We start from the raw sequence: 16381 nt of genomic DNA, 5'->3' as shown, positions 1-16381 counted from the left end.
GGGCCCTGCCAGCCTGCCTGCGTTGTTTGGATGTTTGTGCCAGTTTGACCTGAGCAGCCGAGCAGCGCATGCAATGACACCAGTCTGGGGAAAAACAGATTTAATTTTGTCCCATTTGGTCCTCCGTATCATTCAAGTGTTGACAAGTCATGTGGCTTTGTTTCTATTGAAGGTCAGTGTCTTCATTTTTTGTCATATTCCTACATGATAAACCAAAGGAATTTCACCCTTTTCTCTTTTTCTTTCTACAACTAAAACAAAAATCAGTGGTAATTTCACCAAAATAAAGTCAAAATATTATGAGAAAAAAGTCTGAAATTTAGGAGAATAATGTAATACAGTATATGAGTAAAAAGTCATTTTAGTTGCAGTTTAAATATGAAAGAAAAATAAAGACGCATTAAAATATGTAATATTATGAAAAACATACAAAACTAAAGTTGTCATTTTTGGAACATCAGGTTGGGGAAAAAGTTCAAATATTACGGGAATAAAGTCATAATATTTCGAGAAGAACAAGACGAAAGTTGAAATCATAGGAAATGTAAGAAAAAAAACCCCAGCTTTAATAAAGTCCAAATATTAAAGAGGAAAAAGCCATATTCTAATATTCTATTTTTTTTTTTTTTTACATTACACATGAGCGGAATTTGATTAAGACACGTTTTCAAAAGCAAAACTGTATAGAATGTCATCTTGTCAGTGCTGTTACCTTCTTACATGGCAGCACCAGGAAGTCACCTGCTTGCCTGATCCCTGGCTTATGGCGCTTCATCGGCTCCACACAATCGTGATAAGTCCATTTCCACAAAGTAGTATTCCTTATTTACAAATGAAATACTTTGCTAGTTAGAGCATAGAAAACCTGTTTATCATCTTCTAAATACCGGTACACTTTTTAACATTAGAGCCCTCAGGTATGAAATAACACCCCTATGGTCACCTTTACACTCTTATTAGCCTACACAGTAGACATAAGACAAAATAAGACTCATGCTCGTGTGTGTTGCTGTAAATGTGTTGGGGTGGCACTGACAGGAAGTGACGTGTGAACTTGAACTTGTTGTGGATTATGGCCGCAACAGTATCTCGTGTTAGGGATTATTGTGGCTGTTGTGAGATGTTTCAAAGTGGCAATAAAAGCCCATCAAGCCAATGTTACAGTAACATCACTGCCACCTAGTGACCAGTGTACAATACTACATATCGCAACCTCTTTCAATGCGTCCTGAATGCCTTGTATTTGGATTTGACTTCCTGCAGCCATTTTTGTGCTTGAAAATGCTTCCTTTAGGCAAAACAATACGTAATATTTGCTTCATTACACATCTTTTGGACTCATAATATTCACATTTGAAGCACGATGAGGGACGACGGGATGAGTTTGCTTTAAGCGGACAAGTGTTTGCGTTGTACTTCCTGTTTTGACAGAAAATGAAGTTGATTGAAAGAAGGAAAGCACGGCACATCGTAGAAGTGAATGGACTTTATTGTTGGAATAAGAGGAGTGAGTGGAACGTTGCGGAGGACGAAAGACATGCTGGACACCAGCAAAGACTCGTGATGATGACGATGAGGTCAGCAGGTTGATCAAGTATGTAAAGACAACAAAAGTCCAATGAGAGCTGAATGTGGGAGTCAAGAGCAGGAAGTAGATAGGAGAAAACAGGATGTTCCCAAAGTACGACGGCACGCTTCTTGTTCCGGGTCTAGTGGGGGAGCTCGTGTGGGACCAGTTTGTAATGGGAACCGCACGACGGACAGCGCTGAGCCTCGCCCTGGTGGAGCCAGAACCACACCACGGCCGTGTTGTCTTCCTCACCTCAACAACAACAACAACACACCACATTCTAAAAATAGCATTTACCAAAAAAAAGCAACAAAAAATATTGAGGAAAAAAAGAGAAATCCTAATTTTACCAGAGTAAACTCCTGACATTATGAGGAAAAATATTTTAGTAGCATAACGTTGAAATGTTAAAGAATTTTTTTTTTAAGTTGCAATAGTGTGAGAAACAAATAAAATTGTAATTTTTGGAAAATTCAGTTGCAGAAAAAGTTATGAGAATAAAGTCGTAATTACAAGAAAAACATTTACAAGAAGAAAGTTTAAATAGTTGGGAAATAAAAAATTAAAAACAAATGTAATTTTAGGAGAATAAAGTGCACATATACACATACAGTGTGTATATATATATATATATATATATATAAAATATGGAATATCTTCCATAAAGCGTCAAGTCAGTGCAAGTCTTTTTTTTTTTTCCCATCAACTTTATTAATGCCTCAAGTCGGTGCAAGTTCAGACTAACACTTGGCGACGCCTTCTGACGCTTCACGCTCTCATTGGCTGATTTTCGGGGCACCACCTCCACTCTCATCTCATTGGCTGATTATTGGGCACCGCCTACGCTCTCATCTCATTGGCTGATTATCAGGGCACCGCCTACGCTCTCATCTCATTGGCTGATTATCAGGGCACCGTCTATGCTCTCATCTCATTGGCTGAGTTATAGAGCACGTACGTGAGTTTGTGTGAGACAGGCTTGTCCCTTCAACCTCCTTCCTCTTTGTAGTCCCCCTGAAACTAACTTAAACAATTAAGTTAAGTTACAAATTAAAAGTTTGCACACAGCATTATCGTGTAGTGTGTGTGCGTTTGTTTGTGAGACCACCTGACTCTTAGACTCTGAGTCTTCCTCTCTCTTCGACTCAGGCTAGTCCTCCTCCTCCTTCCTGCCTCAACTTGCACTCCTGATCAAGACATCTCGTGAACGGTAAGATTGTTTTTGTTATTCAGTTTTATTCATTTACAGTAATCTTATTTATTACCTTATTTTATATTGGAATGTTACTCTACTATGTTTATGCTAACGTTTTCTTATATTTTCCCACAATATTTGGTGGACTTTGAATATTTTGAAGTGCCAAAGGTGGTGAGTTTGGGAAGATCTTAGAACGGATTAGGCTATTTACATGTATTTTACGCTTCGTATAACATAAAAACCCTATAACATAAAGGTTCTTGGAACGGATTATTTACGTTGTAGGGGCGTCTACTGTAATTTATATATTTAAAAGCACAATTTTAGGAGACCAAAGTCCAAATGGCACCCCTGATCTGAACCCGAGTGGTGCTTTGTTATTGGACTTGTGCACTCGTCACCGTGGGACTCCACGGTGGGCTCTCCTATCTCTGGGGCTGAGGTTGTCAAAAAGCTCCTCAGTGGCTGAGCCCCGGGGGTGGATGAGATTCACCCGGAGTTCCATTAGGCCCTGGATGCTGTGAACGCGTCTTGGTTGACAGGACTCTGCAGCATTGCGTGGACATCGGGGGCATTGCCTCTGGATTGGCAGACAGGGATGGTGGTCCCCCTTTTTAAAGAAAGGGAACCGGAGGGTGTGTTCCAACTATCGTGGGATCACACTCCTCAGCCTTCCTGGTAAGGTCTATTCAGTGGTTCTGGAGAGGAAGATCCGCCGAATAACTGAATCTCGGATTCAGGAGAAGCAGTGTGGTTTTTGTCCTGGTTGTGGAACTGTGGAGCAGCTCTACACTCTCAGCAGGGTCCTTGAGGGTGCATGGGAGTTTGCCCAACCAGTCTACATGTGTTTTGTGGTCAAGGCATTCGACTGTGTTCCTCAAGGTATTCTGTGGGAATACTAAGGGAGTATGGGGTATCGGACCAGCTAATTCAAGCTGTTTGTTCCCTGTATGACCCGTGTCAGAGTGGGTTTCACATTGCCGACAATAAGTCAGACCCGTTTCCAGGGAGGGTTGGACTCCGCCAGGGCTGCCCTATGTCACAGATTCTGTTCATTATTTTTATGGACAGAATTTCTCGGTGCAGCCAGGGCGTTGAAGGGTTCCGGTTTGGTGGCTACAGGATTGGGTCTCTGGCTGCTGGCTTCATCGAGCCGTGACCTTCAAGTTTCACTGGATCGGTTCGCAGCCGAGTTTGAAGCGGCTGGGATGAGAATCAGCACCTCAAAGTCTCCTACTTCGGGGTCTTGTTCACGAGTGAGGGAAGGATGGAACGCGAGATTGACAAGCGAATTGGTGCAGTGTCTGCAGTGATCCGGGCTCTGGTCTGTTGTGGTGAAGAGACAGCAGAGCCCAAAGGCAAAGCTCTCAATTTACTGGCCGATCTATGTTCCTACCCTCACCTATGGTCATGATCTTTGGGTAGTGATTGAAAGGACAAGCGGCCAAATGAGTTTTCTCCATAGGGTGGCTGGGCTCTCCCTTAGAGATAAGGTGAGAAGCACTGTCATCCCGGAGAAACCTGAGGAGAAGCGCTGCTCCTCCGCATTGAGAGGAGCCAGATGAGGTGGCTCGGGCATCTGGTCAGGATGTCTCCTGGACGCCTCCCTGGGGTTCAGGGCATGTCTGATCGGTAGGAGGCCTCGCGGACGACCCAGGTCATGTTGGAGAGACGATGTCTCCCAACTGACCTGGGAACGCCTCGGGATCCACTGGGAGGAGCTGGACGAAGTGGCTGGGGAGAGGAAAGTCTGGGACTCCCTGCTTAGGCTGCTGCCGCTGGGACCCGACCTCGGATAAGTGGTAGAAGATGGATGGATGGATGGATGAATAAATTCCAAATATATATATCTTTTTAAAAGTCACAATTTTAGGAGAATAAACTCCTAATACTTGAGGAAAAATAATATCATTTTAATGACATAAAAAATAAATTCGAAGCTGCAATATTTTAAGGGGGGGGGGAACAACATCAAGATGCTAATTTTTGGAACATTTGGTTGTGGAAAAAGCTCTAATGTTATGACAATATCCAAATATTATGGGAATAAAGTTATAACTACGAGAAGAACATTTATAAGAAGAAAATTGAAGTAGTTGGAAATTTTTAAAAAACAACAAACAAAAAACAGCAAATATGAAAAAAAATATGTAAATTTAGGAAAATAAAGTCCAAATATGAAGGAAAAGAAAGTAATCTTTTTCTGAGAATAAAGTTGTAGTACGGGCATGCATGACTTACACACACATCCCACTATCCTCTTGTTGGAGATGGAAGGAACCAGGTGAGGATCCGCTTTGGAACCGGCGTACTCCTTCGGCTTCATCATGCTGTACGGGTCCTGTAACGCAACACGCAGGCACCTTTCACACGGGATGAAGAAGCAAGACGGCCACGAAGCAGCGTATAAAGCTATCTTACGGAGCCCTCCTTCATGGCCTTCATGACGATCTTCTCCAGGCCGGTGGCTTGCTCCTCATCCGTAGGTATACCTGACACAAGAAGATGAAGAAGCGTGTTAGGTAGTGTTCCCTTCATGGCAACACCTGATGGATTTACTTTCAAGAACAACAATCATGTGGATGTTGGCGTGGTCATGTGATGTGCTTCATCAACATCCTGTACTATTTCATTTACTCCTATATTTATTTAGTTACAATTTAATGTAATTTGTATTGCAATATAAATAATACTTCTTTTCTTTTATTTAATCTATTATTTAATCTGTTATTGATTACTTATTTACTTGTTTATCACAATAGTGGCCGCTCATTATGACGGCATAAGCTATGTATTGTTACACGTTCTCTATTCTTTCGTCCTGGTGGTTAGTATTACCGTTTCAAGTGAAAATACGATTGACAAGCGTACTTGGATAAAGTCACGGACCAGTGACATTGCTCAGTCGCTAGAGAAGCAGCCGATGGTAACGTTTGTCTCTCTCAAAGCACCAATTCCGAGGTCAACAAAAGCTCTCAAAAATGGCGCCCGCGGCCCGCAATGCATTGCGCGATGACGTGACAGTCGAGTCCCATCAGCGGCGAGCATTCCGAAGAGGGCGCGCACGCGCAGTTTGCAATGCTGGCCAAGGCAAGCATATCGTGTATTTTATTTTTAAATAAAAGTTCATTGGACTTCAGTGTGTGTCAGGACTTTTTTTGAAACATTTTGACCACATCCAACAAGACCGTGATCATTTTAGTCTTGATATGAAATGTTCATATCACTAGACAGATAGGGATCTGTCATGTAACTTTGTTAAGCGTATTCACCACAAATAAAACCACGAACAACCCAACCGATGACATCCAAATAAACGTAAAGTAATTTGACTGTTTTACAACGTGAGTAAATATAATAAAATAGTGGCATTAACAATAATAGTACTGTGCTGCTTCCTGCGTCCTTGCTGAGGACAAACCGTCTCGTACTTAATTTTTAGCTACTTCGTTTCGGTTTTTTTCCGGTTCTGTGGTTCGGCGCTCACCTCCAGCCGCCATGCTACGGCTCAGTGTCGGTACCGGACCGGCCCGGCGGCTCACGGCGGCCCTGAAGGCTGAACGGAGAAGTAACCTTGCCGCCATCTTGTTGTTGCTGCTGCTGCTGCTGCTGCTGCTTCTTCTTTCCTACTACGGTCGCGTTGAAGTGACGTCATGTCAGTTAGACTCGGCGTCTACCGACGACGTCAGAGTAATTTTTTTTTGAAAGAGTGACTACTGAAACAGAAAAAGGCACTTTCATTCCCACATACTCCACGATGAGCAATTTACATTTCAACAACAAATATTACCATTTAAAAACCCCAATACAATTTAAATAATGTAATAAATGAGTAAACTGAATAAAATGTGTAAATAGTGACAAGAAAGTTGCAAAAATGAAGAGACCAATAAAATTCCAACACAATAAAACATCAGACGGGGCTGAATAAAATCAAATGTATGAAATAGCTATAAAATATCTTTCATTATTGTCTGTTTAATATGTTTTAAATAATTAGTCTAGGGAGAGAAACTAGGCTTTACTTTCTCTTATGAAAAAATGAAAGCTTTTCTTCACAAAAAGAACACAAACAACCCTTCTTAGTCTTTTAGACTTCATGACGTATACACTGTAGTATATACTGTAGTACTTTCATTTTGAATCATGGTGAATAATGCAATTACATTTCCCAAGAATAAACGACGAGTGGCGTCTTCCACACATGGAGATGAAAGAAGTTTATTACACGTGTGCACAAGAGCACGGCGCTCACGTGACGCAAGGCCAACGTTTATCTGGACAATCACTACAAGAGCTCCACGTAATTGGCGGGAAACATTCCGTAATGGCCGTCAGGGCCGAACCCTCGCCACCAGCCTTCATCCACCATCTCGATCCTCGTGATGATGTCATCAGGGTCAAAGGTGATCTCCGTGTCATCAGCTGAGGAACAGGTGACCGTATTTCATTTCTTAGCCATCTGTGATGTGTGTGTCTGTGTGTGTGTGTGTGTGTGCGTGCACGCACCCGCCTGGTAGTCGTACATGGCCTTGGCACAAATGTTGTGTCCTCCATCGTCATCTTCAGCCTAAAAGTCAACATGAAACGTAGATGGAAGGTACGAGTAGATAGATACTCAGATAGAAAAGACGTATTCACACATCCCTCAGCGCAAAAAATTGGATTATTTCTGTGTGAGACGATTTTTACTGGAGTATTTTTTCCAGATAAAATGGAGACTTTTACGGCGATACATTTCCAGTGAGCATCATCACTACGCCTTACTTTCACTTTTGTTTGTGCAGCCAAGCGCTATGCTGTACTATGAAGGTACTTTACTTTGATGTACGACAATGCAGAGTGTCGTCAAGGCAAACAAGCAAGAAAAAGATGGAGATGAAAAGAGGAAGGACAAGAAGATGAAGAAGAAAGGGACAAGGAGAAGCAGTTGAAGGAGAACAAAAGAGGTACGCAAAAAAGAGGAAGAAAAAGAAGTACATAAAGGAAATGTTGAAAAAAACAAGAAAAAGTTGAAGAAGAAAAGAGAAAGAACAAGAAAAAGAAAATTGCAAGAAAAAGAAGAAGATGAAAAAAGAAAAAGGCGAAGAAGCAAAACAGAAAAAGAAGAAGAAAAAGAAAAGAGTAAGAAAAAAGAAGAAGTTGAAGGAGAAGAAAAAGAAGAAGAAGAAAAAGTTGAAGGACAAGAAAAGAGAAAGAAGAAGAAAAGGAAGAAAAGGAAAAGAGGAAGAAAAATGTAAAAGAAAAAAAGAAGAAAAAGAAGAAGAAAAACTTGAAGGTGAAGAAAAAGAAGAAAAAGGAGGAGATATATGATTGGTGGTTTGTGTGAGGTGTGAATATAAGCAGTCGATTGTTCTATGATGATTTTGTTGAAGTTATGAAGCAAGTAATGAAAGGGATATCAGTAACTAGTATGAGTACACGAGTAATGAAAGGGATATCAGTAACTAGTATGAGTACACGAGTAATGAAAGGGATATCAGTAACTAGTATGAGTACAAGAGTAATGAAAGGGATATTAGTAACTAGTATGAGTACATGAGTAATGAAAGGGCTATCAGTAACTAGTATGAGTACATGAGTAATGAAAGGGATATTAGTAACTAGTATGAGTACAAGAGTAATGAAAGGGATATCAGTAACTAGTATGAGTACAAGAGTAATGAAAGGGATATTAGTAACTAGTATGAGTACATGAGTAATGAAAGGGCTATCAGTAACTAGTATGAGTACATGAGTAATGAAAGGGATATTAGTAACTAGTATGAGTACAAGAGTAATGAAAGGGCTATCAGTAACTAGTATGAGTCCACGAGTAATGAAAGGGATATCAGTAACTAGTATGAGTACACGAGTAATGAAAGGGATATCAGTAACTAGTATGAGTACACGAGTAATGAAAGGGATATTATTAACTAGTATGAGTAAACCAGTAATGTAAGGAGTATTAGTAACGAGTAACTAGTATGAGTAAGCAAGTAATGAAAAGACTATTCGTAACTAGTAACTATGAGTAAGTGAGTAATGAAAAAAATATTAGTAACTAGTGTGAGTAAATCAGTAATGTAAGGAGTATTAGTAACTAGCAACTAGTATGAGTAAGCGAGTAATGAAAGGAATATTAGTAACTGGTGTGAGTAAAGCAGTAATGAAAGGAGTATTAGTAACTAGTAACTAGTATGAGTAAGCAAGTAATGAAAGGAATATAAGTAACTAGTGTGAGTAAACCAGTAATGTAAGGAGTATTAGTAACTAGTAACTATGAGTAAGCGAGTAATGAAAGGAATATCAGTAACTAGTATGAGTACACGAGTAATGAAAGGGCTATCAGTAACTAGTATGAGTACAAGAGTAATGAAAGGGATATCAGTAACTAGTATGTGTACACGAGTAATGAAAGGGCTATCAGTAACTAGTATTAGTACACGAGTAATGAAAGGGATATTAGTAACTAGTATGAGTAAACCAGTAATGTAAGGAGTATTAGTAACGAGTAACTAGTATGAGTAAGCGAGTAATGAAAAGACTATTCGTCACTAGTAACTATGAGTAAGCGAGTAATGAAAGGAATATTAGTAACTAGTGTGAGTAAAGCAGTAATGAAAGGACTATTAGTAAACAGTAACTAGTATGAGTAAGCAATTAATGAAAGGAATATTAGTAACTAGTGTGAGTAAAGCAGTAATGAAAGGACTATTAGTAAACAGTAACTAGTATGAGTAAGCGAGTAATGAAAGGAATATTAGTAACTAGTGTGAGTAAACCAGTAATGTAAGGAGTATTAGTAACTAGTGTGAGTAAACCAGTAATGTAAGGAGTATTAGTAACTAGTGTGAGTAAACCAGTAATGTAAGGAGTATTAGTAACTAGTAACTATGAGTAAGCGAGTAATGAAAGGACTATTAGTAAATAGTGTGAGTAAACCAGTAATGTAAGGAGTATTAGTAACTAGTGTGAGTAAACCAGTAATGTAAGGAGTATTAGTAACTAATAACAAGTATGAGTAAGCGAGTAATGAAGGGACTATTAGTAACTAGTACGAGTAAGATGAACTAGTGCAGTGGAGGAATGAACAATGATGATGATGATGCTGATGGTGTTTAAATGTGTTGAGTTGGTGTACCTAATCAAGTGTGTTTTCATTTATTAATTGCTCGGCCAACCACATCCACTCACCGTGCTGGCATCCTGTGCGACGTCCTCAAAGCGCTGGTGCTCGTCGGCGGGCAGGGGCGCCTCGTACATGTTGCCATCTGCACCCGGAGGAAACGTCACGTCAGCGGGGCCCGCCGTGAGCGTCTCGAGCAGGCTGCCGGCGAACGCCTCACGCGGGGCGGCTTCGTACATGTCCTCGTCAAACTCGTCTGACCAATCGTCCTCCTCGGCCGTGTGCGCGTCTGCGGTGCCACAAACGTCATCTCCAATCAGCTCCTTAGCAGCCATGCTAACAGTAGCCATGCTAGCTAGCGGCACACAGAAAGCAAACAAACCTGCCACGTGCGGCGGAGTGACGGCGGGCTCGCCGCCGTGCGAGTGAAACAAATCAGGCGAGGCTGTGACAGGAGGAGACGAGGAGGGCGGAGTCCAAGAGTGTGGGTTGCTTTGGATCTCCAGGGGTTTCTGAAAGGGCGGAGTCTGAGGCCGCAGGTCGGCAGGAACCTCAAAAGGTTTCTGGGAAGGCGGAGTCTGAGGCCGCAGGACGCACTGAGTCTCAAAGGGTTTTTGGGACAAAAAGGGGCTTTGCAGCTTCCCTGCCAGGCACAGCGAAACCATGAGCGTGCGCTCGTGTGCGCATGTGAGGTCACGTAACCTTCCCACCCCGGCACTTACCCGCTCTGGGGGCGGAGGGCGCGCGTCCATAGTCGAGGTTCAAACTCTGCTCCCGCTGCTTGAAGACGTCTCGAGGGTTGAAGGAGCGCTGGGAGATCACGGCCTCAGCCTCCTGAGCCCCAGGTCACATGACCAATTAGCCCAATCAGCCTGACAATTACCTGTTTCAAGACGCTGCCCGTTCGCGCTCACGTTAGCCGCATGCACCCGAGCAGCCATGTTGTACCCCGTCCACTCGTTCTCCTTTTCCTGCTGAGTCTGCAGCACAAAGTACACACATGTACTTCTTATCATGCAACTACACTTACACACTCAAAAGAGTAAGTGTAATTACAAATGTGCACTTATGCACCCCATAGATTAAGTGTAAGTACCCAAGTGCACTTACACACTCAATAGACTAAGTGCAAGTACGCAAGTGCACTTATGCACTCGGTAAACTCAGTGTAAGTATGCAAGTGCACTTATGCGCTAATCCTTTAGCACTTACACACTCAAAAGAGTAAGTGTAATTACACATGTGCGCTTATGCACCCCATAGATTAAGAGAAAGTATGCAAGTGCACTTATGCACTTGATAAACTAAGTGTAAGTTCCAAAGTGCACTTATGCGCTAAAAGATTAAGTGTAAGTACGCAAGCGCACTTATGCACTCGGTAAACTAAATGTAAGTGCCCTAGTGCACTTACACACTCAAAATACTAAGTGTAATTACACATGTGCACTTCTGCACTCAGTAGAGTAAGTATAAGTACACTAGTGCACTTACACGCTAAAGGCAAGTATAAGTACCCACGTGCACTTCTGCACTCAATGGACTAAGTGTAAGTACGCAAGTAAACTTATGCACTCAATAGACTAAGTGTAAGTACGCAAGTAAACTTATGCACTCAATAGACTAAGTGTAAGTACGCAAGTGCATCCAGGTGGCGGACAGCCAACAGCACTGAGGCAGCGGCCATGTTGTTTGTGTCCATGAAGCGTGCATGAAGTAGCAGCAGGCATGTGTTGCCAGGTAGTGCAGTGGTAATGTCGTAACCATTGAAGTAAGAGCGTACTTGCTCACCTGCCGCTCTTCTTCTTTTGCTCTCTCTTCTTCTTCTCTTAGTTTCTGGAGCATTCTGACAAACACAACATTTGTTAAAATGACACACGTCACATTCTATCATGACGATGCGTGTGACATGTGATATGTAACACTACGTATTACGTCGTTATTTAGGCTGTGTCCCAAATGGAATACTTCACTAAGTATACTGCGTCGACTGTGCACTGAGTTCCTGAGTGTGTGAACGCTGCCAGCGTAGTGCTGTCCCAAATCCTTTACTGTCATTCTACACTTACCGGTACCTGAATGATGACCACAGTATTTACTTCACAGTATTTACAGTATCTTCTTCTTCTTCTCTCCTTTTTTCACAGTGAATTGCAACCACTCGAGGCAGCCCCTCCTCTTCTGCTACGCAGCCAAGACGGTGGCAGCTGAGGGCGGTGAGCGTCCACCGCTGCACACTCACCGTGTCGAGTATGCCACAGTGACAGCAAACTGCATTTTGCTCAACTTTTCAGCGGGAGTGCACTTATGAGCATTCAGGCGGATAAAGAGCGCCGCCTGTTGCTTTGGCGACACGCTGCACCGTGCATGTGCGGGCGGTGGAGGGGGACAGGTGACGTGACGCCTGGCGCACCTTTGCTGGTCGATGAGCGCCGCTCTCTCGTGGGCTCTCTTGTCTCTGTCCCTGGTCTGTTTCTCCTCCGTGTCCCTCCTCTCCTTGTCCAAGCTTTGCCTCTGGAGGTCTGTCTTCTTCACCTCCTGCTGACGCCGTGCCTCCTCCTCCCTCTGGGCGAGACACACGTGTGTTTAAAGCCTCCACGCTCACTACTACCGCAGAGACACGCCCCCTACCTGAGCTTGGAGCCAAAAGGTGTCTTTGTCAATTTGTTGAATTTCCTCCACCGCGTTTGTTTTGCGGTAAACGGAACCCTGAGACAACGAGACGGAACCTGATGAGAACATCTGGAATATTCTTTTGTCATGCAAATGTGTGTGTGTGTGTGTGTGCGTCCTCACCACAGGTCCTCTGGGAGCATCTCCATACTGCTGTGTTGTTTTGTGGACGCTGTAGTTGGATCCCGATGCTTTGGACACTTTAGACAAGATGACGTCTGGCTCCACATCATCCTCGTCACGAGCGTTGATGGTCACATGGGCCCCCTGTGTGCGCACGAAAAGGCGCGGTCACGGGAGTGAAATACACATGAGTGACTTAATCATTTCCTGTGCCGATCGTTAAAATTCAAACGAAGGTTTAAACTTCTTTGGGACAAGAGAGAAATGTGAGGACATGTTAATGCCCATCTGTTTGCTGGAGCAGTAAACACTCCATCAGCTGCATCGAAACACTTGTTTTATGATAAAAAGGAAACAAATTTAAAAAGTTGCCACAAAACATGTCGATATAATACCCCCAAAGCCTAAGTACAAGTGCACTTATGTGCTAAAAGACAAATGGTAAGTCACTGCACTTGTGCACTAAAAGACCAAGTGTAAGTACATAAATGCACTTATGCGCTAAAGCGCCAAAACACTAAGTGTAAGTATGCAAGTGTACTTATGCGCACAAAAGACCAAGTGTGAATATCCAAGTGCACTTATGTGCTAAAAGACAATGCACTTACAGTATGCGCTTAAGTGCTAAAAGACTAAGTGCATATATGCAAGTGCACTTGTGCGCTAAAAGACTAAGTATAAGTATGCAAATGTACTTATGCCCACAAAGACCAAGTGTGAGTACCCAAGTGCAATTATGTGCTAAAAGACAATGGGTAAGTACATAAGTGCACTTAAGTACTAAAAGACCAAGTATAAGTAAACAAGTGCGCTTATGTGCTAAAGTGCTAAAAGACTAAGTGCATATATGCAAGTGCACTTATGTGCTAAAAGACAATGGGTAAGTACATAAGTGCACTTAAGTACTAAAAGACCAAGTATAAGTAAACAAGTGCACTTATGTGCTAAAGTGCTAAAAGACTAAGTGCATATATGCAAGTGCACTTATGTGCTAAAAGACAATGGGTAAGTACACAAGTGCACTTAAGTACTAAAAGACCAAGTATAAGTAAACAAGTGCACTTATGCGCTAAAGTGCTAAAAAACTAATTGCATATATGTAACTGCACTTGTGCGCTAAAAGACTGAGTATAAGTATGTAAATGTACTTATGCCCACAAAGACCAAGTGTGAGTGCCCAAGTGCACTTATGTGCTAAAAGGCTGAATCCCTTATTCCTTATCTTAGCCCTTAGCCCATGTAGGTTTTGTGTGTTCATGAGAATCAAGTGGTGTCCCAATTCTGCTAAAATGAAGGGCTAAGGTGTGAGCGCCAAGGGGTGTAGATGGGGGAAAGAATTTGGGACAGCACTACACGGAACGGAACTACTCTAAGTGCGCAGTGTACACAGTACAGCATTGTAGAAGCGCACCAAGGCGTGTGACACTCACCTTGAGGAAGTTGGCTACTGAAGTCAGGTGATTGGCACACATTCCTTTGCGGGAGTCCTTCACGCCTTCACCTGTCTGTGGCACAGCAACACACACACACACACACACACACCTTGCTTGCTGTGTGTACAAGTGTGTACTTATAGGAGAGCGTGTCCTTGATGTTGTGCGTCCTACCCAGTTGATGAGGACATATTTGGGCAACCCAGAGTTGGGGTCTTGTACTCGACAGAAGGCGTACATCACCTTCCCGCTGTTCAACTCCTCCACCATCTCCTCCAGACCCCCACCTGTGCACACACGCACACAGGTGAAAGGCTGTGTGTGTGCGTGTGAGACCCAGTGTCACCTGACTGCTCTCACCTCCTTTTCCCGCCAGTCGGATGGTGTTGCTGTTGCCCTCGTAGGTGAACAAAGCCCTGACACACACACACACACACGCACGTTACAGGTTGCGGCAGGAAGTTGATGATGGTGTCTCACTGACCAGTTTGTGTCAGAGCGGCCGTCCACCACGTCCTTGTAGGCCGCCATCAGCTCGGCGCCGTTCTTGCTCAGGTTGACAGCCATGTTGCTTGCCGCTGGAAGACAAGAAGACGGGGACGCCGGTCGTCCCGAGCGCCGATTGAAGCGTCCCTTCCAGACCAACCTGTTCGGGGAGAACCAGACGGGCCGCATTCCCGGCCCGCCCGGGGCGTGTCCTCGCGTGCTTGATGACATCACAAAAACAAGCTGCGATTGGCAGGAGGGGGACACGGCACGTTGGCACTGACATTTGCATGGTGCGCTTGAAGGCACCACTGGTCACATGACCTCATCTTGATCAGGTGATGATTGCCATCAACGTCACTTCTGACATCAACGCGCCACCGTGCTTCATGTCAAAGGTCAACTCTGTGTTTTGCTTTTTCTTTGGCTTTTCAGCGACGCCTTTTCCTAAAGAAGCTTGACCATGGAAGATCATTCCTGGTCAGGTCATCAGAGTCCAGCCACAGGTGGTGCTGGACTTTCCATCTTCCATGGTGATTTCCACACATGGTGACATTCTTTCTACACACTGGCCGCCATGTTGACACGGGCTCACCAGGTCACGTCCAGCAACGCCGCTCCCTCCTTAGCCCCAAGGTTAGCATACATGTAGCCAACATGGCGGCGACTGACCTTGGTGAGTGTCCACCACTGCACAGTCACCATTTTCAGTGCACTGCATTTTAACCTATTGAGTCAACGCACTTATACACTGTTACACTTATACACTAAGTGTAAGTCCACAAGTGCACTTAAATGCACAATAATAAGTGTAAGTACACAAGTGCACTTATGCACACAAAAGACTTAGTGTTCGTACTCAAGTGCACTTATGAACTACAATATTATGTGTAAGTCTGCAAGTGCATTTATGTGCACAAAATTGTTAGTACACAAGTGCACTTATGCAAATGCATTTATGCACACAAAAGACTAAGTGTTAGTACAAAGGTGCAATTATGCATTACAAGACTAAGTGTAAGTACACGAGTGCACAAACGCAGACAAAAGACTAAGTGTAAGTACGCAAGTGCACTTATGCGCTACAAGACTAAGTGTAAGTAAGCAAGTGCACTTATGTGCACAAAAGACTAAGTGTAAGTACACGAGTGCACTTATGCGCACAAAAGACTAAGTGTGAGTACAGTGATGCACTTATGAGCTAAAAGACCATTGTACTTATGTACACAAAAGACTAAGTGTTAGTACGCAAGTGCAATTATGCGCTAAAACATTATGTGTAAGTACGCAAGCGCACTTATGCACTACAAGACTAAGTACACAAGGGCACAAAAGACTAAGTGTAAATACACGAGTGCACTTATGCGCACAAAAGACAAAGTGTGAACACACGAGTGCACCAGCTGACACCAGCCAAAAGTCCTGAGGGGGCGGCGATGTTGTTTACCTCCATGAAGCATCCTTAATGACTTGTTGACTTGTCGTATTCAAGTCATGAACATTTCTTATGTCAACACTTGTATTTACCTTCCTTTTGGCTCGCTGTCACCTACAGGTCAGCACATATCATTACTATTATTATAATACCATTATTATTAGTTTATTATTTGTCTTTTTATGACATGAAAGAGTTGAATGCTGATAAAACTAGCTATGGTATGCTACTGATTTCGTAGGCAGTGAGTTTCTTTTCTTAAACTTGTAGAATTGAAAAAAAAAATCAGACTCCTCCCCCTCGACGCGCGGGCTCGCCAACCTGTTGTTCCTGATCCAGGATCAGCTGAAGGGACACG

The 16381-nt window shown here is 43.1% G+C and overlaps 2 protein-coding genes across 3 annotated transcripts; both read right to left on the bottom strand.

Moving 5' to 3' along the window:
* Positions 1–1471: 1471 nt before the first annotated feature.
* LOC129170125 (cytochrome c oxidase subunit 5B, mitochondrial) lies at positions 1472–6422 on the bottom strand. The gene is made up of 4 exons (XM_054757341.1): positions 6256–6422; positions 5190–5260; positions 5010–5109; positions 1472–1822 (listed from the first exon to the last, which is right to left on the bottom strand). The coding sequence occupies exons 1-4, from the start codon at positions 6350–6352 to the stop codon at positions 1710–1712; spliced, it is 381 nt and encodes a 126-aa protein (XP_054613316.1). The 5' UTR covers positions 6353–6422; the 3' UTR covers positions 1472–1709.
* A 551-nt stretch (positions 6423–6973) lies between these two features.
* LOC129170121 (drebrin-like protein B) lies at positions 6974–15539 on the bottom strand. 2 transcript variants are annotated; one of them, XM_054757337.1, is made up of 14 exons: positions 14587–15516; positions 14463–14518; positions 14277–14389; positions 14100–14174; positions 12670–12813; positions 12505–12582; positions 12287–12438; positions 11665–11719; positions 10791–10856; positions 10599–10710; positions 10259–10519; positions 9945–10165; positions 7278–7338; positions 6974–7193 (listed from the first exon to the last, which is right to left on the bottom strand). In XM_054757337.1, the coding sequence occupies exons 1-14, from the start codon at positions 14817–14819 to the stop codon at positions 7057–7059; spliced, it is 1764 nt and encodes a 587-aa protein (XP_054613312.1). In that variant the 5' UTR covers positions 14820–15516; the 3' UTR covers positions 6974–7056. The 2 variants fall into 2 exon arrangements, with proteins under 2 accessions (XP_054613312.1, XP_054613311.1); XM_054757336.1 differs by having other exon boundaries at positions 12505–12813; positions 14587–15539.
* Positions 15540–16381: the final 842 nt, after the last annotated feature.

Source organism: Dunckerocampus dactyliophorus, chromosome 17 (assembly GCF_027744805.1).
Source record: "Dunckerocampus dactyliophorus isolate RoL2022-P2 chromosome 17, RoL_Ddac_1.1, whole genome shotgun sequence".
NCBI classification, from domain to species: domain Eukaryota; kingdom Metazoa; phylum Chordata; class Actinopteri; order Syngnathiformes; family Syngnathidae; genus Dunckerocampus; species Dunckerocampus dactyliophorus.
Note: the sequence above shows the minus strand (reverse complement) of the source record. Positions and strands in the feature narration are given on the sequence as shown.